Raw genomic sequence first — 27,463 nt, forward strand, 5'->3', positions numbered from 1 at the left:
CCCTTTTGTCCACGGAGGGCGGGGTTCCAGGACCTCATGAGCCTATCCAGACAGGATCTATGGTGGCTGCCTCTCAGACGGGACCTTCTATCTCAGGAGATGACCGTTCATCTGCAACTGAACATGCTACAACTCACAGCGTGGAGGTTGAGAGGAGACAGTTAGCAGCTCTAGGATGTGAGACAGAGATGGTTTCCACACTCTTGGCATCCAGAAAATTTTCTATGACCAAAATATATGACAGATCCTGACAAACATCTTCTAACTGGTGTGGAGAGCAGGGGTGGACCCAATGCGGGCGCAGATGGGCATGGCTTTTCTCCTACAGGGTCCGAGTAAAGGGTTGAGTACTAGTTCTCTTAAGGCGACAGGTAATGGCCCTTTCCACGATTGGAGGGGCTAGGGAAGGTAGGTTTTTCCCCATCACCCACACATATGGCGGTTTTTGAGGGGGGCCTTCCTCCTCAATTCACCACCGGTACACAGGTTCTCCGCATGGAATTTAAATGCAGTGCTGTGAGCACTATGCAAGGAGCTGTTTGAACCAATGGCATCATGTCCCATGAAAGATATTACTCTGAAAACAATTTCTTAGTGGGGATCAGTTCAGCGCGTAGGTTTTTGGGGCTGAGAGCTTTGTCGGTACACACAGATTTATGTACCTTCTACGATGACAGGGTCGTCCTCAGACCAGCCCCAGTGTTCATCCCCAAAAGTTAACTCCTGGTTCCATATATAGGAAGATATGGTACTTCCCTCCTTTTCTTCAAACCCTGGCTATGAGATGGTGACGGTCTGGCATCATCTGGATGTGCACAGGGCTTTGAGTTTTCTATATGGACAGGACCAGGGGGTTGAGATAGACTGAATCCTTGTTTGGGTTTGTTAGTCAGTTGTCCCTGGGAAAGAGCGTCTCCACTTCTGCCCTGAGCAGGTGGATAAGGATCAGTCAGGCATACAAGGTGTAGGGGTTAGTACCTCCAGTAGGGGTCACAGGGCACTCTATGGGGGGCAGTCACATTGGTGGCATATAGGGCCTTGCCACCCCTAGAAGTCACTTGTAAGGTGGTGACACGGAGATTTGTCCATTCCTTTACAAAGTACTATAGGATTAACAAACTAGCCTTGGCAAAAGCAGTATTTGACAGTAGAGGGCTCCTTCAGGCCCTGTAGGCACCGGAAGTTGTGTGACCCACCCGGGGGGAGCACTGCTTTTTTACGTCCCAGGAGTAAGGAGTCAAGGACTGCCCCACTCCTGGACCACCGGAGAACGGAAGATTTGTATTCACTTACCGTGAAGCTTCCTTCTCGGTGGTCCAGAGTGGGGCAGTCCTACCCACCCTCTCTTGTTGGACACGACTTCCGGTCCATTTATGTTTTGCAGTTGTTCAGCTGTTCGTGAATATGGTCTAAATGATTACGTGATGTGGCGGACTGTTGCTGTTTCTTTTCTCTAATGGTTAAAATACTGGTTTGTATTTGTTTAAGCCCGTGGCTGTGATGGTATTCCCTGGTTGTCTGAGGGGGAAGGAGTTATTTTTTAAGTGTATTTACAGCAGCTCGGAGGTGGCTTTCGGTATGACTGGGGATCAGAGGATAAGCCCCTCCCCTCTGGGATCAAAGTTTGCTGGCCCTGCCTACGGAAGGGGGAGGTGCTTTCCCAGGAGTAAGGAGTCAAGGACTGCCCCACTCCTGGACCATCGGAGAAGGGCATTCCATAGGAAAGGTGCCACTACTGGAAAACCTGTCTCTGGTTACCATGTGCCTCCCCTCTGAAGGAAGGAGAGGGAATGTTGAAGGAGGTGGCCCTTCAGGTACCCTAGCCTCAAACCTTTAAGAACTAGAACTCTGAATTGTGCCTGGAAAGAAATGGGCAGCCAGTGCAAATCTTTCAGCACCACAGTGATACCATCCCTATATCCCACCCCTGGCGATAGCCTGACAGCTGCATTTTAGACTATCTCAAGTTTCCAGATTGTTTTCAAGATTTTGCATGGGATAGAGTAGGCAGAGAAAGTAGTAGTTTTCTCCCTTTCTCACAATACAAGATCTCGTGGGCACTCAATGAAATTGCTGAGCAGTCGGGTTAGAACCGATAAAAGGGAGTACTTCTTTACCCAAAGAGTGATTCACATATGGAATACACTGCCAGAGGTGGTGGTGGCAGCTACAAACATGGACGGCTTCAAGAGGGAATTGGATAAACATATGGCACAGAGGTCCATCAGTGGCTATTAGCCACAAGGTACAGATAGGAACCCTTGGTCTGGGGCAAGTGATGCTCTGTATTCTTGGTGCTTTGGGGGGGGGCAACAGTGGGAGGGCTTCTAGTGTCCTGGCCCTACTGCTGTACCTTCTGATAGCACCTGGTATTTTTGGTCACTGTGTGACCAAAATGTTGGACTAGATGGGCCATTGGCCTGATCCAGCATTGGTGTCTCTTATGTTCTTAACCATTCAAATCCCAGAGCACAAGCAGAATTTGCATGGGAACTAGGGCAAGGAGAGGATGGAACACACAAAGAGCTTGTTCACACAGCACAAACTGTGGTCTGCCATTACATTTGGAATACAAAAAGCCACAAAGTATTTTATGGCCACACAGAGTTCCGGTGAGTTTCATATACCTGCTCATTGTCTTTAATATGAGACCCTTCAGGAATTGCATCTATTCCTCTCTCATCACCAGTTCGTCTGGAGGCTTCATTAAGGAATTCAATCACTTTATCTTCAGTCAAGTAATCAGGATTCCACAGCAGCTGGTCATCATTTTCATATACTAAATTAGAAAGAGTTGTCATTACACATTACCTTGACAAACTAGCATGCAACTTTAGAAGTTTTCTAGTCCTCATCCAATTAAAATTGGCAGCACATCTTTAGTCTTACTTGTTTATCAATGACTGGTACAGTGTTAAAACACAGAGCATACCCAGACATAATAGGAACACAATAAAGAGTTCAGATCTTGGTAATGGAAAACTTGGTTCTCTCATCTTGCACCAAAGGTAAACTACATACAAAATATAATTTCCTTCACTACCCACGACAAGCTAGGTACATGTAGTAATTCGAACATACAGCTTTTCGACTACCCAAGATAAGCAATATCTTCTACTCTTCACTGGGTCTGTATGAAGGGAAGATCCAATATATTTTGGTTCTGATTCTCATCATTGCTCTGATACAGAAAACTCACCAGAAGCTATTGTACCCATATCAAATAAAAGTCACATTACCATATTCTGAGTCCTCTTATAACTGAGCCTTACTTTATTTATATTTCTGTTTAGGAAAAAAAAATCACTGAGTTTGTTTGAGCTTTTAATATTTAATCAAATCACTATAGTAACATTATAGTAACATTAACAGCAACTAAATTTTACCTCTCTCATTCTCTTTGTATTTCGATATTCCAGTTGGAATTTCAGCTTGAAACATGGAGCCCACCATAATTTCCTATTTTGAAAAAATGAAATTTAATATTCCTTGTTAATCATGGCCAACAATAACTAGAAATATAGCTAAAAGACAGTGGGTATAAAACATACTTATTGGCATGCATGTACAGTACAAGAAAAATGGGCTTACTCCGTGTGAATGTAACCAAATTTCTAAAAGACATGACTGGATGGCAAAGCAGCAGTTATTTCAACTACCTAACATCAATTTAGTTGAGAACCAGTTTGGTGTAGTGGTTAGGAGTGCAGACTCTAATCCGAGAAAACCCGGTTTGATTCCCCACTCCTCCACATGCAGCTGCTGGTGTGATCTTGGGTCGGTCACAAGTTCTCTCAGAGTTGTTCTCACAAGAGCAGTCCTCGAAAGGGCTCTCTCACCTACCTCACAGAGTGTCTGTTGTGGGGAGGGGAAGGGAGAGGAGACTATAAGTCGAGTGAAAGGCAGGGTATAGATCCAATCTTTTCCTCTTCTTCTTAATGAGATTACTCTTCAATACCGAAGTATATCAATGCCTTTTAAAGTGGGAGCTAGCTATCAAGCTACACCAATTAACTCTCAGTGAACTCTCTTAGGACCCCCCCCCCCAAAAAAAATTGCAGGTAACACCATGTGTCACAGTGCAATGGATACAACAGTCCAGTACTTTATATGCGCAATGGCTTCTGAGCTTACAATTTCACTTTCTTATTTAACTCAGGGTTCTGAGGCTTGGTTTTTTGGCAAACGTTTTTCTGGACTACATGAAACATTATTCCTGGTGGATAGGTTTCATATATACACCTACAGTAGCTTTACATACAGGGGTAGATAATGGGGTGGGGTTTTTTTTGGTAAACAGTGGGGTCAAACTGCAATGAAATGCAATAGATGCAGTCTGACATTTCTATGTAAAGCTCAAGGTAAGGATAGCCATAAATCATAGCAGCACAAGACACTATTGGGGATGCATCAGACTAACTTGGCTACTACTTTTAGAACAATTAGTTTAGAATCTTGAGGATTTCAGTTTCACTAGGAACAAGTGGAGATTCCTAACAAAGTGTGATGAGCTATTATGAGCAGGCTTTTTTATACTTAGTTAGTCTTGAGAAAGCAACTGCCATTTCTCCAGCATGGAAATAGCTACCAATTACTTTAAACCTCAAAACTGGGAAATTTCTTCATGGATTTGCAAAGGCTGGGGCTTAGACCTTTTAAAAAAAATCTTGATCCTCACCTTTTAAACCTCTTGAGGAAATCTGCCACTGGTGCTGTTGATGTAATGGGGGGAAGACTAGGGGTAAACTTTTTTCCCCTCCAAGCCACAGCAAAAGCACCAAGGGCTAATTTTCCATATGCATGAAAAGGAGATTAGAGATTTTTAAATGTCTAAACCCTCAGCCTTTGCAACTTTAAGGGGCTATTTGTAATTAACACACTAACAGGGGTGAAGGGTGAGATTAGGAACCTGTTCCTCATCTCCTATTTCAACTGTGGCTTGGAGTGTTTCAACCACCCCACACATACACTTTTCAGCTTAGTAGAGTCCTGAAGTTCTTTGCCTATAGCACTCTTGTTAGGAAAGTATGTAGAGGTCTCTTCACCTCTTTGTTTGTTCCCCAACAGGAGTATCACAGGCAATTTGTAGGGTGGCACTTTCTGAAGGTGAAGTCAGGAAGGTTCCCATACTTCTTTCATTCCACAGAATGTGTAGAACAGAATTGTTCAGGAGGACAGTATTATAAAGGGAAAAGGGTTGTACTTTAATGTCAGGTATTTTAGTCAATTTTCATTGCCTTGTTTATTGTATGTATCGTACAATTTTTGCATGGTTGCTTATATCGTTGCCCATATAATTTCCAGACTATTTCCAGTCTGCCTAGTTTTGCCCTCCTCTTTGTGCAGTGAAGGAATAAAGCCCTGTTTTTCTGCATACCTGGGGATTTTTCCAGATACACATAAATCTTGCCACTGTGTTGGCTAGCTGCACAGTGCTACTTTCATGATTAGAATGGAGGCCATCTTCTTAAACAGAATGAACAAGCTGGGAACTTGTGAGGAATCATGGAAGGATGAGAAAATCTCCACCACACCCCCCTCCCCCAAATCTTCCTCCAGGATTCTATAGTTCTTAGGGCTTCTGCTGGCCAATTTCTCCTTTCCCCTTCCCCCTACTTTAACTATCAGTGCATTCATTACTTATCAAGCCATCTTAATAGCCCCCCCCCCTTGATTAGTTTACAAAGTCATTTGGGACTCACCATATATGTAGAAATCCCTACCCCGGGTGGCATGGTTTTGTTGCTTTCATCATCCAAGCAGGGGCCAGTCATTTTTTGTTTAGATTTAATGGGGTTTTTTAGGCCTCTTGCCAAGAAATATTCATGTGTGGTGGTAGTAAATGGACCCTGTGACATGAGCCTTTTCAATAGAATTCTCAAACTATTACATATTTGGGTGAGGTCAGCATTGCTAAGGCTTGTTGCTTGCCCTCCTGACTGAAGTCTAAGTGGGTAAAGGGAATTTTCCCACTGTCTTACAATGCTTAGAAACTGTTTCCTAAAAATATTTCCTGTTCTGGATGAGGCTATTTATATTATGAGCACAAAATATTCATACAGCTTTATCATAAGGCCTCAAACATTTACCTTTTTCCAGTCTTCTGAAGGAATATAATCTTCGTCTTCTTCAGATTCCTCTTCTATTTCACTATCTGTATAAAAATTAATAAATGTTACTTGAACAGGAATAGCTGCCCTGGATCATATTCCTCCAAATACAGTATAATCAACTTACAGGTTTCTCAAAGCCAAATCTGGTTGGTTAACTAAGCATGGAGCTATGATGTCACAACCAACTCTATGTGACTAATATAGTAGGGATCTCCTTACCAGATAATCCTGAGAACCGCAACAAGAAGAATTTCTGATGAAAAGCCTTACATACTCCAGCATAGAAACGTTAAATATCGAACTATTTACTGCTGCAGAGTATATATTAACAGCATTTGGCTTATTTAAGAATGGCTTCATTTTGAAAGTCAAAAAACCATGCATTTTCATACCAACGCAGAAATGAACAGATCTTTTTGTATATTTAAATCAGACTCAAGACTGTTAGAAGCAGCCACACAGTTGAAGATGATGACTTTTTAAAAATAACTCCAGCAGCTACCAACACTGTTGTTATTTATTTTATCTTTAAGTAATCAGAAAGCACTTAAGAGTTCAAGTGAACAAAGAAACAAGGATGGAGCCAAATAAATCTTTAGTGAACAACATTATAAAAACACAGCTGAGACGAGATGATGAGAAGATTATCGATGAATAAAAGAGACTATAATGTAAAAAGAGGAAATCCAAGAATTCAAATCCTACAATACTGTCAACAAAAGAGAAGGGAAACAAGCTTCTCAACAACCTATCCCAAAGATCAGACAGACAATAGAAAGACCCTATTCAATGACAGTTAGGAATAAAAGCTTGTTACCCACCTTTAACAATAACTTTGTAAATAAGTAGAACTAAGCTAAGCAGAAAGCAGTTAGGGTGGGAGAAAGGTTAATATGTCTAGTAGCATCCACACAGAAGCAGAAACATACATTAATATTTTTGTAGCAAATGGTCCACAGGCAATACCATAAAGACTTCAAAATAAACATCTGAATTGACAAGAAAACATTACATTTTGCACAAATAAATTAAGGGCGTACCAACTGGTTCTGGAATTCTGTGCCCTTATGCTTTGTTAACAAGAACACACTGGTCTAAATCCTTGTGACACTACATTTCCATCAAAGAAGTGACTTAAGAATGAGTGTCAAGATTGTACTGCAGGAAACCACATCCTTCTATGCATTGCCTTTAAAATTCTAGCAGCTTAAAAAAAGTTTGATATATAACATATGGGGATTAAAAAGCCTAGTGTATAAACACAAGCCTTTCCAGATCCTGACTTCCGGTTGATGGCGGCGCGCAGGCTCGTTAACCTCCCCAGGGACCCAGCGAAGGGACCCTGGCCATGGAACTTATAAGACGCTGCCTCTTTGATGGCGGAATGCCGGAGAATTGAGGCGCCTCTTCGTTCCGACGGTTCTCCATGCTGAGAGACCGAATGGACTTAAGTGACGCCGACCGGGGCAAGTGCAGGAGATTGAGCGTCAGAAATGAAGCCGAAAGCGAGGTCGGAAGACCAATTATGAACGTGAGTCAGTTTTAAAGCATTTGTAAAGGAAAAGGATAGCTCCCCACCCCACCCCACTGAAAGGGAAAAAGGCGAGCGGGGGAGGGACGCCTCCCATGCGCATGAATTTTTGAGCGTTTGAGGGGGGGAGCAGAATAAAACGCGAAAGAAACTGTCTAGAAGTACTTACCAAAGCGAGTTTAAATGTTCAAGCGCACATTCAGAGACTTAAATTTTTTTTTGCAAAAGTAAACAAATGATAAAGATGGTGGCGAAAAAGGACAAAGAAAAACTTTTGAAACCGAAAGGGACTGAGAGCCCAAAACCGGAAGTTACCTCTGAGTTGGCTAAGACCACAGCAGAATCCATGCACCCCCTGCTGGAACAGCTGAATAACTTCAAAGAACAAATGTCAACAATGACGCAATGTATCACCTCTCAGCAAAATCAGATAAATGAGACATTGCAAATGATGAAACAAAATACTGAGAAGGTGAATGAAGTGGATGCAATGACCCAAAAGGTGAAGAATAAAGTGCAAAAGCTGGAAAGGAAATAAATTTCCACGGAAGATCAGCTGCTGCAACTACAAATGGAAAAAGCTAATATGATCCTTCACTTTCAGGGCATGCCAGAGAATAAGGGAGAGAATCTAAAAGAAGTGATGAGTGAATTACTAGCCCCAGTGACAGAGATGAAGGCGGAATCACTGCTAAGCGACATGGATGTGGTCTATAGATAAAAATAATATGCCTGGGGAAATTGTCGTAAGATTCTCGAAGAGGCATGAGAGGGACGCAATCCTGAAAGCAGTTTTTGGAATATCCCTGAAAGTGGGAGAGAATGCCATCAGAGTCTTAAAAGACATTCCATTTGAAATAAGACAACGGAGAAAGAAGTACAAAGACCTCGTGCTTTTTCTTCAGACAAATTCAATTGGATATAAATGGCTAATTCCAGAAGACGTCACCTTCAAAATCAAGGATAAAAAAGAAAAGATTGACTCTGTTCTGAAAGCTCGGGAATTTCTAAGGGTCCAGTCGGGAAGGCCAGAGGATGGAAAAAAAGAAGAGGACAGCAAGTCTAGTGGCGAGCTGGACTCGGGTTCTTCCGGAGAGGACTCTCTTGCAGAGCAAGGGGCAGCAGCTCCAAAAAGTCCTTACAAGCTGCGGAAGAGATGGGGAAAGGAGAAGTGAAGGCTGAAGGACTCTGATTTGTGCCTTTGAGAACTTTAAAATGGGATGATTGGGGGTACTGTTTTTAGACAGTTAAGTTTTAAGATTTAAAGAAAAGGGTAAAAAATATTATAAACGTTTGACTCAGGTTATAATGACATAAAAGAAGGGAAGACTTGATGTAATTAAGCTACTGATGATCTCCTCTCTTGGGTTTTTAGTTAGTAGTGGGTTTCTTTACTTTATCCTGTATATGTAGTTCCCCTCCCCTTTTTTCTGTATTAGTTTTGTAGTTTTATAAAAAATAATAAAAAATCCCCTCCGGGGGCTCAAAAAAAAAAAGCCTTTCCAGATCCTGTGCCAGTGTCTCTTACCAGATTTGGCCAAATTTCTATCAATACGCTTAAGTTCAGATTTCCAGACAACCCCAAAATTGCAGCTCTCATAGTTTAATAATGTTTCTAGGCCTCATGAGAGTCTACCAAAAAACAAAACAAACCCCAACCTAAAACACAGGTCACATTCATTTGGGATATGAGAATGTACAGTTGCGTAATATCAAGAGTTAAAATGTTCAAAACTGGTTTACATTACAGTACTTAGTACTTTTAAGAAATCACATACTTGCATCGAAGTATTTACACCGTCGTGGTCGAATGATCTCCTGTACGACAGATGGTGCTGGGTCATCATTGGAGGATTGGGTTTCATCCTCCTGACCAGATGAATCCTTTATGACCTCCTCCTTACAAAGAATAAGACAAACAAAGCAGAATTAATCTTAAATTCAAAATTTTCTTGGCACTGAAGATTTTTATCCTGTCCTTCCTCCAAGAAGCTCTAGATAGCCTACACAGTTCTCACCTCCTCCATTTTGCCCCACAATAACCTGTGAGGTGGGTTAGGCTGAGAGAAAGCAAACTTGGTCACCAGCAAGCTTCATACCTGAATGGAAATTTGAACCGGGGTCACACTACTACATCACACTGGCTTTTTACAATTTTATTTCACTGCCAGAGAGAGACATTTTACACTTGAGAACAAAAGAAAGACTTGTTAGTACTCATTGTAAGTTGTACAGTTTGCCATATAGTTTGTTACTAGATAAGCTGCATTCTAACACACAAGTACATCAGCTAGCAAAAGTGCTGGTATTTCTCTGCATGACATACTGAAAGATGAAATATATTAAATGCATGTTTCTCAAAGTCTGAGACAGGGCAAGTTACCAAATACCATTAATAATCTGATCAGAAGCAACAGACCTGCATACTTCTCTGATGGTACCCTGTTGCAATTGTCCTGCAGCATTGAGTAATAGCCATGAAGTTTATCACAGCCACTGTAACTCACAAAACTACAGAACATTCTGATGAAGTGGTGAGACTAGAATCAAGGCTCTCTAACAAAAGCAGACGGAGCATGTAGCAGATTTGCAGAAAGAAATGCTTTAAGATGAGAAAAAAGTATCAGTTTACACCTGAAATGCTTTATGTTATGCTTGTTTATGCTAAGACACTGTGTGGATTTAAAATGAATAAGGCCATTAAAATAAACTATAGCTTGTTTGTAAACCTTAATGTGTTTATTCTAAAACACAGCAATGTAACCAAAGCTTTTCGTTGCAGGTGACTGGGGGGGGGGGGGGGGTTAGATTTTACTTTGGTGGCAAATTTACTAGTGAGAGCACGCAAGCTTCTCTGTTAACATTTTGCTAGCATTATTCACTGTTCTGTGGTAACCTGCAATCTATTCTGCCGTAATCTTTACAAAAATATGGAACCTTCGCTGTTGCTTTACATTCCTATTGTAGTAAAAATAATGACTTGGATCCTAAGGTGCCACAGCACAGATTTTCCATTTGCAGAGGAGGGAAGGAAAATTTGCACTGATTTCCTCAGTTTTGTTGCAGGCTTCAAATCTGCCCCCCATGTTGCTCCTTCAGGTCCACTGGCCCAAAGCATATGTTTCAGAGGGTAAAGCAGAATGCAGCAAGAGGGGGGAAGTGAGGAAGCCGCCATCCTCTAGCATGACTCAGCTTGCTCTGCTTAGGATCCATGCAATTGTTTTCATCACAGAACCCTAAGAGAGCTACGTAATTTGGCACTTAGCTGCATTGCCTGAGGCAAGAAGCAAATATCTACATGCAGTGATCTGAAAGATTAATTGCCAACCTTCTTTCCAGAGGACATACCCCTGTACTACTTATACTAGTGTGCTAAACCACGTGACTTAAAGCCAGGCCTGGGAGCATCCATAGGGATGTACTCACTGCTTTCTCTGGGACTGTACAATGACGACTTGGATTGTATTTGTGATTGGGCTTGCACACTTTCTCAACTGCTCCTTTCGAAAGTTAGATAACAGAGTTAAAAGGAAAATAACTAATGATTTAATTGGGAAGATAACACTTTCTAGTTGCTTCTATCCCATATTCAACTGTAGGATGTCTCCTGTTCAGCTGTGTCCTATCTATATGAAGGGATGCAATGTAGAACAAATTTAACAGGTCACCTCTTAACCCAAGATCATTCACCAAAATCAAGTTACAAGTAATCATCTGATTCTTCCTTAAGATTTAGTGGCTCTTTAATGGCACAGGTCTCCAAAAGGTAGTTTGCTGGCTGCTGAAGAGCAGTTAGTGCAGCCCCTAGAAGACCGAGGAAAAGATAATGAGTGAATGCTCTCACAATTCTCAAAGACCTGGCAAGGCTCAATCAATTGGCCTTATGTATCTCTCTATGCAAAGGGAATTAGAACCAGTCCTGCCTTTAGAGGAAGGAGGGGCAAATTAAATATATTAACAGGGAATATATCTCAGGGGTTGCCAACTTTTTCTTTATGATGAGATATATTCCCTGTTAATATATAGCCACCATAGCACTGCACTGAGTTTCTACAGCACAATCCTATGTCAGTTCTAGATTCTGTTTCTGGCCTTTAAGAGACAAACACACAAACTGGAGGTAAAAACGGGGAATCAAAAGCACACTCTAGGTTTAAATGCTAGTCTTTAATGCCAACTGTACATACCAGCTTGCCACAGGCAAATGGCAGTCAACAGCAGGGACCAAACTTTCAAATGCATAAGTCTAACTCACTTTATTTTCTCCACTGAAGCCACTGTTGTCATCATTATCTTCACCCTCACCCTCCTCCTCCTCCTCCTCTTCCTCTTCTTCTGGTAGCGGTACAGTACCATCATAGCCATAAAGGCTAAGTAGTTCATGAATTGGCATATCACCTTCCTAACAAGAAAACAGGAAATTATCATAATTTCAATCTATAAAGTGTTTTCAGCGAATTATTTTATACCAATATCGTAATCTCCAGGTAAATGAGACAACAGCGGAAACCGAAACTGCTCACTGGAGAGCAGGTTACAGGCTGCACACATGGTTTTACCTGACTTAAAGATTACTAGACCTTTTAAGGCAGAAGACAAACTATGCCTGTAGTGTGATGTAGCAATGGCATGGCAATTTATGAATATATGGAACAGCCATTTCGCTCAGTGTGTCTATACCAGTGACTTCCAACCCTGGTTTTGCAACATTCCACTGTATTGCCAATTATTTCAAGAAGTACTATGAAATTCTCAAAAAGTGTCATATTTAATTTTAATTCACTTTAACTTGAAATAAATATGTTCTATACAGCACATTTTCTGAGCAATTTTGAAAACTGCAAATGTATTGACTTGGACTTTAATGATCCTTTCTATTCAAACGATCATTTCATAGGGCCTATCAACTTCTACAACCTTTATAAGATGAATTTCAGGGAACACAGCATGCTGCAACAAGAAAAGGGAGGTTGGAAATCCCGTTCCACAAACAGAACTTTTATTGTTGATATACGTAATTTCAAGCAAAATACCACCTGGATATTATTTCTTAATTGGAACGAAATATTTTTATTATTGTTAATTTTTATACTACATAAATTTTCAAATTAATTTATTTTATTTATAAGTTAGGTGGGGCACTACAAAATCAAGCCAAAAACCATAGAATGGTACAACTCCAAAAAGGTAATCACTGGTCTGCACTGACAAGGAAAAACTTTCCAGGGTCGCAGGCAGAGAAAGGTCATTCTCAACTCTGCTTCTTACAATCTTCTTAACTGGTGATACCAGGAATTGAACACATGCCCTACAACTGAGCCGTAGCCTTTCCCTCCCACCTCCATTTTTCAAAAAGTTAAGATGTGGTCACTATAATATCTCCTCCATGGCAGAACTGTTTCTCATATAGTCCTCTTTCCTATATCCAAGGAATGCAAGAAGGAACAGCCATTCCGTGGGGCATTCTTCCTGATATAGGAAGGCAGGGTAGTTGCACAGGGACTGATTGCTGCCATTTCTACTGGACTTAAAATGAAAGGAGGCAGAGAAGAAAAAACAAAGGGTAACCTCTTCCACAGCAGTTCGTAGGAATGTTATACAGAAGTTATAGTTACCTAAAGAACTGGGTCTCTAGAAAATGAAGTGATTATAATGTCTAGCTGCCTCTAAAAATTATCTGGAAACTTCAGCTCATCGAAAATGCAACAGCCAGACTATTGTCAGGGGTGAGATAGCATCTCCCTGCTGAAAGATCTCCACTTGCTACCCATGTGTTTCTGGGCACAATTCAAAGTACTGGTTCTTACCTATAAAACCCTAAATGGCTTGGGGTCAGGGTATTTGAAAGACCACCTCCTCCCATACTGGTCTAGCCTGCCAGTTAAGATCTACCTCACAAGCCCTCATCTCTATGCCCTTGGGTTTCAAAAGTGAGACTGGTAGAAACCGAAGACAATAGTTTTTCAGTACTGGCACCTTGCGTATGGAATGCCCTTCTCCTTGAGACCCATCTGGTGCCAACTTTGCTTTCTTTTAGGTGCCAAAACAAAACATTTCTGTTCACTAAGAGCTTTAAATATGGGATTGTTTTCTAACACTACTTTAGTATATAGTATTTTAAAACTGGTACTTTAAGCTGTCAGTAGTCTGTGGTCTATATTTTTTGCTGGGCTGAGTTTTAATATTGGGTTTTAATTATCTTCTAACATTTTGATTTTTATTTTGGTAAGCTGCCTTGGGCGGATCCCTAGAGTAACATTTTTTAAAAAATAAATAATCACTTTGAAAAAAGTTAGGTTCATTATCTCTTGACTTGGACAGTGTTGTGACCAGCGTTCCCTCTAAACTGAGTTAGTGTGAGATAGCTCATAGTTTTTTAGCCTCCGGCTCACAGATTTTTGTCTTCGCTCAGGAAGGAGGGCTCCAGAGCAAACTAATTTCCGCAGTAACCAAATCGCTCGCTCACAACTTTAATGCCAGGAGCTCACAAAGTAGAATTTTTGCTCACAAGACTCCACAGCTTAGAGGGAACATTGGTTGTGACCATGCTGAACTGATGCCAAAAGCTTAAGTCAATACATAAATATTAAGGTTTGAGGATTTTATACATTTTTGTGTTATCCCCCCCCCCCCAAGAAATATTTACACAGAACAATCATAGTAACATGTTGATAGGCTTTGTCTGGTATACAAGCATGACAGAGACCTGGTAATCAAGGTGTGTTTTGTTTTTTTTTAAATAGAATTCCGTGTGCTTTTCAACTGTTTTTGATGGTTTTATATGAGAACTGATCAGAGTGCAATTCAATGTTTTTCACACCATGTTGGTGAAACTTCCAAAATACTGCAGAATAAGTGCAACACTTGACCCAAATGTAAACTGAAATCTATATTCAATAGAACAATATGCATATGTAGATTATCTATAAGATCATACATCTTCAATGCTATTCTAAATATTAAAGTTACCCACTACAGAGATGATTGCATGCAATACCACTGACACACACTAGCCTTGTGTTTGCCAGGCTGCTACCAAAGGTCAGTGCTCCTAACCTCCTCTGTTTACTCCAGAAACTAAAAAGTTGCACCGCTTTAAAAAGAAACCCACATTTCCATGCTGGTACTTACCATAAATACAAAAATGGTGGTGGAGGACAGAGAGTCTAACAAATTTGGCTGGCACTGGGACCTGAAAAGTTCTCATTATTATGCTTGTCTTCCCATTGCCATGGATCACCAAAAAGTCTTTTTCAACCACCCCTTTGATTTAAAAAGAGCTTACTATCTTAGGAACTTCTTAACAAGCAAACAGTCTGTCTCCAAACTTTCGTTCCTGACTCCCCTGACTGAAAGGGAAACTATATGAATCTAAACACATGCATTCATTTCAGCAATAGACAGCCAAATTTATTTTTACATCACTTCTGCTGACATAGTATTGCTTTTAATACCTGATATCTGTTTCCAACAACAAGAACTTATAAAAATTACAATAAGTTATCTAAAGGTTAAAGTTACAATAAAAGAAAACTAGATGAAGATGAACTATTCACATGGCTTAGAGCTAAATTTAATACTCCATCTTTGTGGACTTTAGATTAGATACACCCCATAAAAACCTCTGAACACACGAACACACACATACACACACACAACAACAACAACATGTCAAAGATTCCTCATACTGTGTCAGAATGCTGGGCCACTGAGGTCAGTACTTTCTACTCTGACTTGCAGCAGCTCTCAGAGATCTTTCACATCATACATTGGTGGTGGAAAGTGCCATCAAGTTGCAGATGACTTATGGCTACCCTGCAGGTTTTCCAAGACAAGACCTGTTCAGAGGCGGTTTGCCACTGCCTGCCTCTGTTACCTCACTTCCTTGGTGGTCTTCCATTCAAATAATAATCAGGGCTGACCGTGCTTAGTTTCCGAGATTGGACGCGATTGGGTTAGCCTGGGCCATCCAGATCACGGCATATTGCACTTTACCTGATCACATTACCAGATCCTTTTAAATTGACACGATGAAGACTGAATCTGGGGCCTTTTGCAAGTAAAGCAGATGCCTTACTGAACCATGGCTTTCCATATTCCCTATTTTGGCTACTGTGGAAGATTACTATACATACAGGAACAGAACCCTACCTGTTCCCACAATAAATAAACATTATGCACATTATTGTATTGGACTGTGTGTGGAAGCAGTCCCACATGTGCCAATGATCTCAGGTTAGTAATTTGTTGCATCTGGCTAGAAGGACTGACACAAAGTGTCATCACTTTAAGCATTTTTACTAGGTGTTTAAAGGTAAATTGTTCTTCCTCAGATACTTGGAGTCTATGTTAGCTTCCATGAATTCACCACAGTGAAATCATCATGAAAACACACTCAGGAATTAGATTTATTGCTAACGCAGACCAATGCCCCTGAACAGGAGGCAATGACACATAATATGTGCTGCAAGAGGTCCTCAGAGTAACTCCAAGAATTGACAGACCAGTTCATATGCTGTAAAATTCTAAACCTCTGTGTGCGTGTGTGTATCTGAAGGTGACAGATGGATAAGCCACACCCATGATTTTCCCATTTACTTGCAGTTAAAATGCAAATAGATACAGGATTAGGAATCTGGTTTAATGTATTTCTATCATTTACCCTGGTAAGATCTTCAATCTCAGAACTGAAGTTTGTTTCACCTTCCATCATTTCTTCCTCTTCTAATGTTCTTTCATCATCAAAATCATGAACCAGCATGTCAGCCGTTGGGTCAAATTCATGGTCATCTGATGTTGCCGACCCTCCTAGAATTTGATTAATAGTCTGAGTATATCACATCATAGACTTGTTAAGGCTATTATCACTCTTACGGTGCCAACAAATCTAAAATCAACACTAATCTAGAAATTAATTATTTCTGTAAAAACAAGATTTCCTTATGGGCTTAACACTATTTTAGCCTGGAAACTGCTGTTTTAATCTGAGTGGGGCCTATTTTATCATCTATGTTTTTATGCTGGGCTGGGGCTTCTTAATGCTGGATTTTTATTAATATCTTCTAATGTTTTGTTTTTATTATCTTTATTTTATAAGCCACCTTGGGCAGGTTCCTGGAGAGGCAGCATAAAAATGTTCTAAATAAAATAAATATCTGAAAAATAATCAAACAATAAAAACAAATGGTTTGGGTAAGATATATGCTACTACAAAGGCTATAGGCTTGAAAAACATAAACCCTAGTTGATACTAAATGTTTATTGCTGCAAAGTACGCTACAAGTAGGGTTTAATTCTCTCTATTGTTTCTTAGTCCAAACTACACATCCTCATGTACATAAGGAAAAGAAAACTATGACCTCAGTATGCTGGCCTTTTCCTGGAACAGCATGCATTCAGATTTCCAGTCAGAAAATGGGGGGGGGGGGCAAACTCCCATGAGAACTTCCAGGATATAATTTTATTGCACAAATCCTCCAGCCACAAACAGTGGAGGACTTTTGTTTTTTCAATGCATCTACATTATTAGCCATGTACTCCAGTTTAGAGCCAAAGAACCCCTCATGCAAGCAGAAGACACCTGTGTTTGTGCAAAGGGAATATTCATCAGATTTCCCTCAATCTACTCATCTGCAGGCCCTACTAAACCACCTTACATGTTGTTCAAAAGGACTCCCTGACTACCAGTAGTTTGGGGGTAGTTACAATGGGTTACAGCAAGAGGAAGAGGCAGGAAACCCCTACAACATGAGCAGAATGCCACTATTCTTTGGGTCCAAGCCATCATGCATAAAGATCTGAGACAGAGTTGATCCTGCACTGTATCAGAAAGGTAGCATCTGTCAGCTCCTGTCTTCCACAGCTTCCTGTAATTCTATGGCCTAATCTTTTTTATAGATAGGCAGATTCATATGGAATCCTTCCACTCTCACACTGGGCATGCTGCTATAGCACAAGATGCACAGTGTGCTGTATTCCATATCAAAGTGTCTTCTGGTACATTTTGGAATGAGGATATGCTGTGGACCACATTGTTCTTCTGAATACATTTGAATAGAAATCAGCAGAACATGTGCCACAGTTCCCCCATCACACCCTCCATTTCCAGACAAAAATATGCAACAGGAGTTTCAGATGGGCTGCCATTTTTGCGTATGAAGCCCTGCCCCATTATCACTCCACTGTGAAGAACACAACTTTGCATTTACCAATACACAGAGGATACAGCAGCCTATACTACAGCAGTAACATGGCAACAAAAAAACTGTTTAAAATCTTGAAAAGAAATCCATAGCCCCAGAACATTCTAAACACTTGAATTAATTAGAACAGATATTACTATACTAGAGCTAAAATAAGCTGAACTATTTCAACGAGATAATTTTTGGGGTGCCTGCACTTTGTTTCTGTACGGTCTACTACTGGCAAAGCACACATGGACTATCATCATTTTTAGTACAAACTGAAGAGCAGAAACCAGCAGAGTCAGCTCCAGTGGCACGACTCATAATACTTGGTATCTTATTCTCCACTAAGTTTTGGAATAGGGCACAAAACTAACGGCGTGGGAACCTGATTCATTCTGGACATTTTTATGCTGAATGCTGAAAACTAAAAGGCAAATTCTATTCAAATAAATTAAACATTACCAAGCTTTAGCTGTTAGAAAATATGACTTACGGTTCTCACTTATGCAAGAATGGCCAGAGAGGTTTCAATCCCAGGACAAGGACACAGTTTGTTAATTTCTGCAACTGCTGCAACCTGACAACCATGGCATAGGAGCAAACTCCCCCCCCCCCTTTCCACCAGCCTTGTGTTAGATCATGAAATGTGTCAGATTTCTGAACTTCCCTGCACTACAGATTTAAGTCACTAGTGTAAATTCAAATGATGCGAGGCAGAAAATTTTCCAAAATGGTACTATATTTTTCTGTGGAAAAAATTCTGCCCTGCATATATAGTCTCTTTATAGTTGTCAGACTGGTGCAGAAAATCAATCATGTTGGTTGGGCTAAATGTGGGATATGAAGCAGTGCTTGTACATGGTGTATCTGCCTTCTTTTGCTAACATTATTTAAATATACAAATTATTTATTTAAATTTTGATCTGAAAAATTCTCAGAAAATTCTCTGATTCAAATTTTTCTGGAAAACCAAATCACTGGCAAATTCACTGACAATTTAATGGAAATTAGACCAAGAGCAGCATAGCACAGTCCCACTTGCTTTGTACAGGATGACAACGTACACTGAAATCGTAAGTAGAATTATATCTTTCTGAGGCCATTGACTTCAATGCCTTTAGAAGGGTTTACCTACATTTAGATCTGTTTAGTACTGTTAAATCACTAAATAATTGTGTCAGAACCATAGGATTTTTCAAGACGAAGAGATTAACAGAGATGGTTTGCCACAGCCTTCATCTGTGCAGCAACCCCCCCCCCTTCCTTAGTGGTTTCTTACCCAAGTACTAACTGTGGCCAACCCTGCTTAGCTTCCAAGCTCTCACAAGATCAGGCTAGTTAGTTATTCAGGCTGCTCTTAGATCGCAAGAGGTCCCTCAAACCAGACTGCCTAGCCTACCGGAATGAACACAGCACAATGGAGTTAAATCTAGCAGCAATTATGTATCTGATAAAATACATCAGTGGAGACAACGCCAATTAAATGTTCATTTTTCTTTCAAGGTTGCTTTCAAGGTAAACAACATAATAAAACTTTACCTGGGCTTGCCGACTCAACAGAAGGCTATCCAAAAAAGAAGAAGAAGAAGATGTTAACCACAGTCAAACAATTCTTTTTATCAGTTTACTAGAACACTCTGAATTACATTTAACATTTCATATTCAGATGCAAGGAAAACTCATCCTGTTTATCCAAACTTTTGCTATTTAGTTGGATACTTGTCTTTGTATTGTTTTAAGCTCTTACTGCTGAATTTGGATCCAGACTGTTTGTCAGCAACTTTGTTTTTGTTATGGTTTTACAGTTTACATTTGTGATGTTTTATTGTTGTTTTTACTTTATGTAAATGGTCTTGAATGTCTTGTTTGGGTAGGAAGGCAGTGGATAAATATTTTAAATACATTAAAATATTTTCACCTTTGAATTTCAAATCAAGCATATAATTGCCTAGAATACAAACAGCATATTACATTTTGGATAGGTAGATCTTCCTCAGCTCTACATTAGGGTTCACTTCTGATTAAAAAGCAGTATGTTGGCTATTACAGAACTGTCAATTTTCAGAAAATGCTGTCAATTTGGTTTTCACTCAAATATCAAAATAACTGGTGATTTGTTCTCTAGAACTTAAACAAATGTATGTAAAAATCTGAAACTGAAAAATACCACAAAATAACTGTAAAAGTAGTATCTGAAGAAGTGAGCAGTGACTCGCAAAAGCTCATACCCTACCACAAATTTTGTTAGTCTTTAAGGTACTCCTGGACTCTTACTCTTTTCTACTGTAAAAGTAGTGATCTCTCTCTGATCTGCACTTCATACAGCTCATATTTGGCTAAGCACAAAAAACAGTGCTCAGTCACAATTTCTTAAGAAATCTTTAACAGCTGCTGTTGCATTTTTCCAATTTTAGAGTTATTTATAGAAGATCATATAAAGATGGAAGCAGCCACATGAAGCACAACCAGGTGGAAAGTATTCAATCGTTTAAAATTGTTTGTGTAATATCAACCATACCATGAAGCTTTGCTGCATTTGGCTGCAGTAGCTGATAAGTCTACTTTTCACTATGTATAATGAAAAAGTTTGGTATCTGATTCAGTCTGCCAGTCATTTACACATAATGACTATTACAATGTACTATATTTGAAGCTGTGTTTTGTCTGTGAAAGGAGCAGGTCACCAGTAACACATGATGCTAGTTTTTCCAGATACAATTCAGTGTATTTGTTTTGAGTCCTTCACACTCCAATGATGCCTTTAACTTTTCTACAGGCATTAGAGTAATCAAGAGCTGCCTCCTGATATGTCTTCATACATCAGAAAAGAGGAACATGACAGACAGAGGCTTTCTCAATCCAGTTCTGAAGTTCCCTTGCAAAGATGAAAATGGAAAGCAAGATGGCTATAAGGTAAAGGTTCCCTTGCTCGAAAGCCAGTCGAGTCCGACTCTAGGGTTGCAGTGCTCATCTCCGTTTCAAAGCCAAAGAGCCGGCGCTGTCCGAAGACGTTTCCGTGGTCATGTGGCCAGCATGACTAAACACCAAGGCGCACGGAACGCTTTTACCTTCCCACCGAAGTGGTACCTATTTATCTACTTGCAATTTCTTGCTTTTGAACTGCTAGGTTGGCAGGAGAAGATGGCTATACCAGGTACCAAATTTTACTATCAGTCTTGTGTTGTTACAAATTGTTACTTATTCAACGACACAGAGTAAGTTTTAAAAAATCAAATATCAAGCTACATATAATCAATATTATCATCATGTACGGCTGTGGCTGTTTATCTTCTATGATCTGTAAACCGCCTGTCTATTTTGTTAACTGAACTGTTTTGCACATTATCCATTGTGGAAAATATAACTAAAAGACAGGGAGACCTTTTATATAATTATTGCTGCTTAGACAGTTGGTAGACTGCACTTAAACATTTTGCCTTTCATATGCTGAAGATACAATGCACAAATACCTGGCCAATACTCTACTAGAAGGTTTCACTCAGTTCATGTATTAACAATTTCTGCCTTTCTTTACACTGTCTTGGAAGGAGAGTTTCATAATAATCACTCTCAGGCAAAATACATGTTTTTCTATGGCAGCACTGGCGCCCAAACTCTTCAAACTTCTCCATGACATACTTCCCCCAAGGTCATTGTGGTTCATGAATTGGATAATGCTGCTTTATGCTTGCTTATATACAATACTAAGCAATAAGACTGACTACCTTTTCAGCTTCATAAAGAGAAAATAATTCAACATTCACAAGGTCAAACAAACATTAAAAATAAATTGTATATTCAGAAATCTTAATTTTTTATATAAAATTGCATTCACTTTAGGCTAAAAAATGTTGATTTTTTTTACCACAAGTCAGAGAGATTGTCCTGAACCAAGCACTATTTCTAAATAGTATTGTTACCCCATTTAGTAACATCAGCTTACAAAATTTCTGGTGTAGAAAAAGCAAAAGAATACAGGCAGGGGGCTACAAGATCACCATTTCTTCAGTCTTAATACCTGAATATCTTAAAAGGTGGTAACTCCCCTCCACTGACAGCTTTCAAGAAGAGGCTGGACGAATATTTGACAGAGATGCTTTAGGCTGGTCCTGCATTGGGCAGGGGGTTGGACTAGAATGGTCTGTATGGCCCCTTCCAACTGTATGATTCTATGATCAAAAGGATTGTTTTAAAGGACTTCAGAAAGTTAGCTAGTTTTATTATCTTTGTTACAGAATGTGACTGCTTTATATATTTATCCTGCCTGAAGAAAATTATGACATCTGACCTGGATACATGCTTATATTGTTGCCAATTACAATTTAATTCATGTCATAATAAACTCATTTTGACAAGTCATCTAATTGCAAACAACTTTGTGTGTTGGGGTTAAAGTTTACATTTTATCTAAAACAAGCAAACCATAATCTGTAGCCTTCCTTGACTTGAGGATTATTATTTTGTTACATTTGTATCCTGCCCTTCCAAATAACTCAGAGCCTTGTGATCACTGTACTAGGTAGCTTGCCTAGAACCCTGAGCAGAGTTACTCCATTCAAAATCCACTGAAGTTTTAAAAATCCATTAGAAGGGTGCAGCTCTGCTTCAGATTGCACTGTTGGGCTGGGAAATACAATTTGTTCAGGTTCACCCAGTACACATTAAACGTTGTGGTGTTTTGAAATCCTCAGTTCCCATTTTCCAGTATTCTAGCCACTACAGTTTGTCTTCTTACAATGGCAAGAATCCTAATCTTCCTATTTTAGATATCAATAATCTTTGTGATTGGAAAAAAGCAATTTAGCCAAAATATTATCCTAAAAATTAAATACAGATGTTTAGAGCTTCTCCTGTCAAATTATTCAAGTTCCTGTCATTATGAGAGCAACTATGTGATTTCAAGAATTTGAAAATTGTTAATGCCATAACTATGATAAAGCCATAATCATATAACACTTCAAAAGAAATAAACATTCTTAGCATTTCTATAAACATAATCATTCTACCCAGACACCAAACGAATCTTGTGTCACCTTAAAAGAGTAAATGAAACTTAAATGAGCTTTTGTGGACTATAGCCCAGGTCATCAAATGTATGAAGAAGAATACCTGTTGAAATGGGTGCTAGGCCATGAAAGCATAACAGAAGCTTCACAAAATCTCTTAAGGTGCCACACACCAAGACTGTTACTGCACTTGAATTTGTAACCATTCTACCCCAGGAAATCAAGTCTTCTGCCTTTGCTTCTGCTTACAGGAAATCATGCATGTGTTAAGGACTGAATGTACCAAAAAGAACAAATGTTTTTAAAACCAAAAGTAACCCTATCATAAGAAACCAAAGGAAGAATGTATAAAAAGTGTAACTGAAATTCATGTGGCTGTTTTTGGTAATCTAATAATTTAAAAGTAGTTATTTAGTTTGTCCATGGGCTGATTTTCAATAAAAAAGTCCCCAAGATAGTTAACTGCAGACTTAATACAAAAAGGTAAAGGTTTCCCTTGCTCAAAAACCAGTCAAATCTGACTCTAGGGTTGCAGTGCTCATCTCCGTTTCAAAGCCGAAGAGCCAGCGCTGTCCGAAGATGTTTCCGTGGTCATGTGGCCAGCATGACTAGACACCAAGGTGCACGGAACGCTGTTACCTTCCCACCGAAGCGGTACCTATTTATCTACTTGCAATATCTTGCTTTCGAACTGCTAGGTTGGCAGGAGCTGGAACTAGAGACAGGAGCTCACTCCGTCATGTAGATACAAACAAATCATTAATATAAACAAAACCCAAAATATCCAATTCAAAACATCAATTTATTTATATTTAATTTATTTTGAACATGTATAAGCTGTTTTTCTCCTGGAACACAGAACCCAAAGCAGCCTACAAACTTTAAAGTCATACAAATGAAACATTATGACAACTTTGATGCCGCTACTATAAAATTATAAGATTCTGACACTCAGCCTCTTCTTGACATCACCTGAACCTCAAAAGCTTGTTTCAACAAGTGTGTGTGTGTGTGTGTGTGTGTGTGTATGTGTGTGAGGGGGGGGATCTCTAGAGTGGCAGTTGATCTTGTAGAAAAATATTGCACCATCAAAACATTATTGACAAATATTAGAAGAGATGACAACCTTCAGGCCAAGGTGTGAAGTAGGCATTCCCTTCCCAGTACTTGGTAGCAAGTCATTATAGCATCTCTAGGCAAGGGGTTGAAGCTCTGCAGGTTTCAACTAGGGATGTGAAGGCCCAGGAGAAAAAAGACAGACAACTTGGGGGGGGGGGAGTTCCCCCCAGCCCTTTGTTCTGTTTTCCCAGTAGAAAAACTTGGAAGCTTTAAGGAGTGCTGATAAAACCTTCCATGAAACAGTTCTCCTTTTTGAGAGAGAGAAACATTATCTTAAAAAGCATTTCACTCATTCCAAATGTATAATATGAGCATGTCTAAGGACTTTCCCAAATTTTCTGATTGAAAAATTGGGGATTTGGGGGAACATTAAAAAAACTCCTGTTTTTCCTTTATATTTTATAAATAAATACAATTTATTTAGAAGTAAAACTGCATAATAGTTTCGGATAGGTACAGCTGTTGTTCTTTAAAGTTCCTTAAATAGACCTAGACACAAAGGCTTATTTTTCTCCCTTGCCACTTAACTCTCATATAGAGCACAGATATCTCTTGCAGCACCTCACTCTTTACCTATTCAACTCTCTTCTCCCTTCTCTCACACCCAAACCCTCTCTACAAACCAGTCAACTCTAACCCCTAGGGAACATCTACCATCTGATCACAAAACACTTCAATCACCCATCCACTCTTTCTTACTCCAGAAGCAAGCCTCCCCTTTAAAACAGAGCATCACATATATAAAACCTCAACATTAAATCATAGAAATAAAACACACACAAAGTATTTTTAGAGCACATCACATCTTCCCTAATACAACAAGCTTTCAAATAATCCACCAAGTAGGCAGCAAAAACAAAACAAAAACCCTTGAAGGGCAGGGATGAACATCTGAACTATGAGAAAGTCCAGGTCACATCAAATTGGCCCATTTGTACTTCCACTATTGTGCATTATAACCAGGAATTCATACTGAATGAGGACTCTGTCACATGTGATGCTACCTAGTATACAGCTGTTCCAAGGCAAAAGTGATCACTATATCTAATAGTAAAATGACTGAGCCTGATGTGGATGACAAAAACAGCAATGGGCAATGCTCCCTCTAAGCTGTGGAGTCTTGTGAGCAAAAATTCTACTTTGTGACTGGGCTTAAAGTTGTGAGCAAGCAATTTGGCTGCTGCATAAATTAGTTTGCTCTGGAGCCATTCTTCCTGAACTAAGACAAAAATGTATGAGCTGGAGGCTAAAAAACTGTGCGCTAGCTCACACTAACTCATTTTAGAGGGAATACTGGGATTGGGTTTATTATTATTCATGAGACTTTCCATGTATGCAGAATAACATCTCTGGAATCAATTAAAAAAATATTACAACAAAAACCTGATCAGAACTGAAACTGCTTCAGAAAGTGATGGAATGTTGAGAGTGGCTGAGTGTGAAAGAAGAAACACAAAGTGTCAGCAGGCGCAAGCTCCTGAGATAACAGAATCACAAAAGGGAAGGTAGTGTGATGGGATTTTCAAATTGTCCAAACTCCCATGATTCCTCATGGACCTCCAGCTTGTACTTTACTATTGAGGAGCGCTTTTAAAAAATCTAACTACTATATCTATCCATGAACTGTGCTCAGAAAATAAATTGCTGGTATCTATAGTTAACTGGAGATTAAAAATTTCCTTTTGCTACCACAATCCTTTATGTTTTGTAATACTACAATAGTCAGATCTTACCACCACACTCTTACCATATCATACATCCAGGGGTGTCAAACATGTGGCCTGGGGGCTGGATCAGGCCCGCAGTGGAACTGGCCATCTCCTGCTTCCAGTTCTGCTGCTGCTGCAGCATCATAGCTTGCTTCATCAGAGTCTCTTAATCACTCACCCATTTCGTGTTTTAACCTGTGTCCTAGACTCAGAACTCTGAGCATGAGATTTCTGTGGTGAATGTCAATAAATCAAACGTAGGTTTGCAGCTTACAGAGCTAATGTTTTAAGCATGTTCTTATTTTAAATTTTTAAAAAATCTTTGTTTTTGTGTCCTTTATAAAGTTTATATCTCTGCTACCTGGCATTACATTTTATGACACACATGGCCCGGCCCAACAAGGTCTCATCTATGTCAGATCCAGCCCTCATAACAAATGAGTTCGACACCCCTGCCATACATGCTAAGCTTGGTGAACGTGAACAGCTCACCCCATTCATGTCTACTCATAAGTAGGCACACACAGAGTAGCAGCATGTGCATATAGGATTGTTAAAGTATGAGCAATAACAATGTGCATCACAGGCAGATACTACAGCAAGAAGGTTTTGATTAAAATGCATAGAATCTTCCTGTTGTCTTTTCAAACTGTCTGAAGGCTTTCTGCAATTTGTGTTCTATATATAGAATATAGTAATATCAACCTAGTTGCCCAAAAGATACATATCTAAGGGCAGAAGCACGTACCCTGAATCTTAAAAACTTTGACCACTATTTTCAAGATGGGTAGCCATGTTAGTTTGTCTGTATCTGAAAAAGCAAGCAGTGACTCACAAATGCTCAAGCCCTGCCACAAATTTTGTTAGTCTTTAAGGTCCTAATAGACTCTTGCTCTTTCACCACTATTTTGCAAGACTAATTCCTCATATGACAGCTAACAGACGATACAATGCCTGTACATCTGGAAACATGCTGCCAATACCAAAATGTCAACTCCATTAAGAACTTGAACTCACAAGTATGCTGGAAGATTTCCAATCAAGTCTAAGGCCTTCCTAAGTGGCAATTTTCTAAGCAACAAATAACATTTCAAGATGTTTTAATATCTAAAATACATCTTCATCAGCCTTGCAAATTGAATGCACAATGAACATTTATACTTCTCTCACATGAACTACTGATTTATCACCTACTGGCCACAGAAAATGAAAGAACCAGGAAGGGACCATTCCTTTTCTTACTATAGAAACTGAAACAGGTCGCTTCACTAGGCCTGAAAAGTGTATAAAATTATTGGTAGCTTTATGGTAAGACATAGCTTTCACACAAAACGTGAAGGTTCTTTTTGCAGGAATACATTTGAGCTGCAATGCCAACCCTCAGCCAAAACTAAAATTCCATGGAATTTCAACTTCTCCTCTCCACCAAAGACCTCAGTAGGTCTGACAACAATTAGTCATTAAAACTAAGTTTCCTGTCTTTGATCAAATACAAACAATTTGCTTTTTATAAAAAGAGCTTCGCAAATAAAGCCAAAAGTTACTAGCCCACAACCAATATTCCCTCTCAGCTGTGAAGTCTTGTGAGCAAAAATTCTACTTTGTGAGCTCCTGGCTCTAAAGTTGTGAGCAAACAATTTGGCTACTGAATAAATTAGTTTGCTCTGGAGCCATCATTCCTGAGCTAAGACAAAAATGTGTGAGCTGGAGGCTCAAAAACTGTGAGCTAGCTCACACTAAGCTTAGAGGGAACACTGTCCACAACACATGTTACTAGCCTACACGTTCCTAATTCAGT

General features: G+C 39.6%; 1 protein-coding gene across 2 annotated transcripts in view; it reads right to left on the reverse strand.

Moving 5' to 3' along the window:
• Window positions 1–27,463, reverse strand: part of MIER1 (mesoderm induction early response 1, transcriptional regulator) — a 46,255-nt gene that overhangs the window by 17,183 nt on the left and 1,609 nt on the right. The window contains exons 2-8 of one of the 2 annotated variants that reach the window (XM_015415791.1): window positions 19,371–19,395; window positions 16,307–16,452; window positions 11,900–12,046; window positions 9,423–9,543; window positions 6,090–6,154; window positions 3,387–3,459; window positions 2,628–2,779 (exon numbers count right to left, since the gene is read on the reverse strand). In XM_015415791.1, coding sequence (XP_015271277.1) covers window positions 2,628–2,779; window positions 3,387–3,459; window positions 6,090–6,154; window positions 9,423–9,543; window positions 11,900–12,046; window positions 16,307–16,452; window positions 19,371–19,395 — 729 coding nt within the window. The remainder of the gene's footprint in view (window positions 1–2,627; window positions 2,780–3,386; window positions 3,460–6,089; window positions 6,155–9,422; window positions 9,544–11,899; window positions 12,047–16,306; window positions 16,453–19,370; window positions 19,396–27,463) is intronic. The other variant, XM_015415792.1, reaches the window with a different exon arrangement.

The sequence above is a fragment of the Gekko japonicus genome, unplaced genomic scaffold (assembly GCF_001447785.1).
Source record: "Gekko japonicus isolate JY-2015 unplaced genomic scaffold, Gekko_japonicus_V1.1 scaffold20, whole genome shotgun sequence".
Lineage (NCBI taxonomy): Eukaryota > Metazoa > Chordata > Lepidosauria > Squamata > Gekkonidae > Gekko > Gekko japonicus.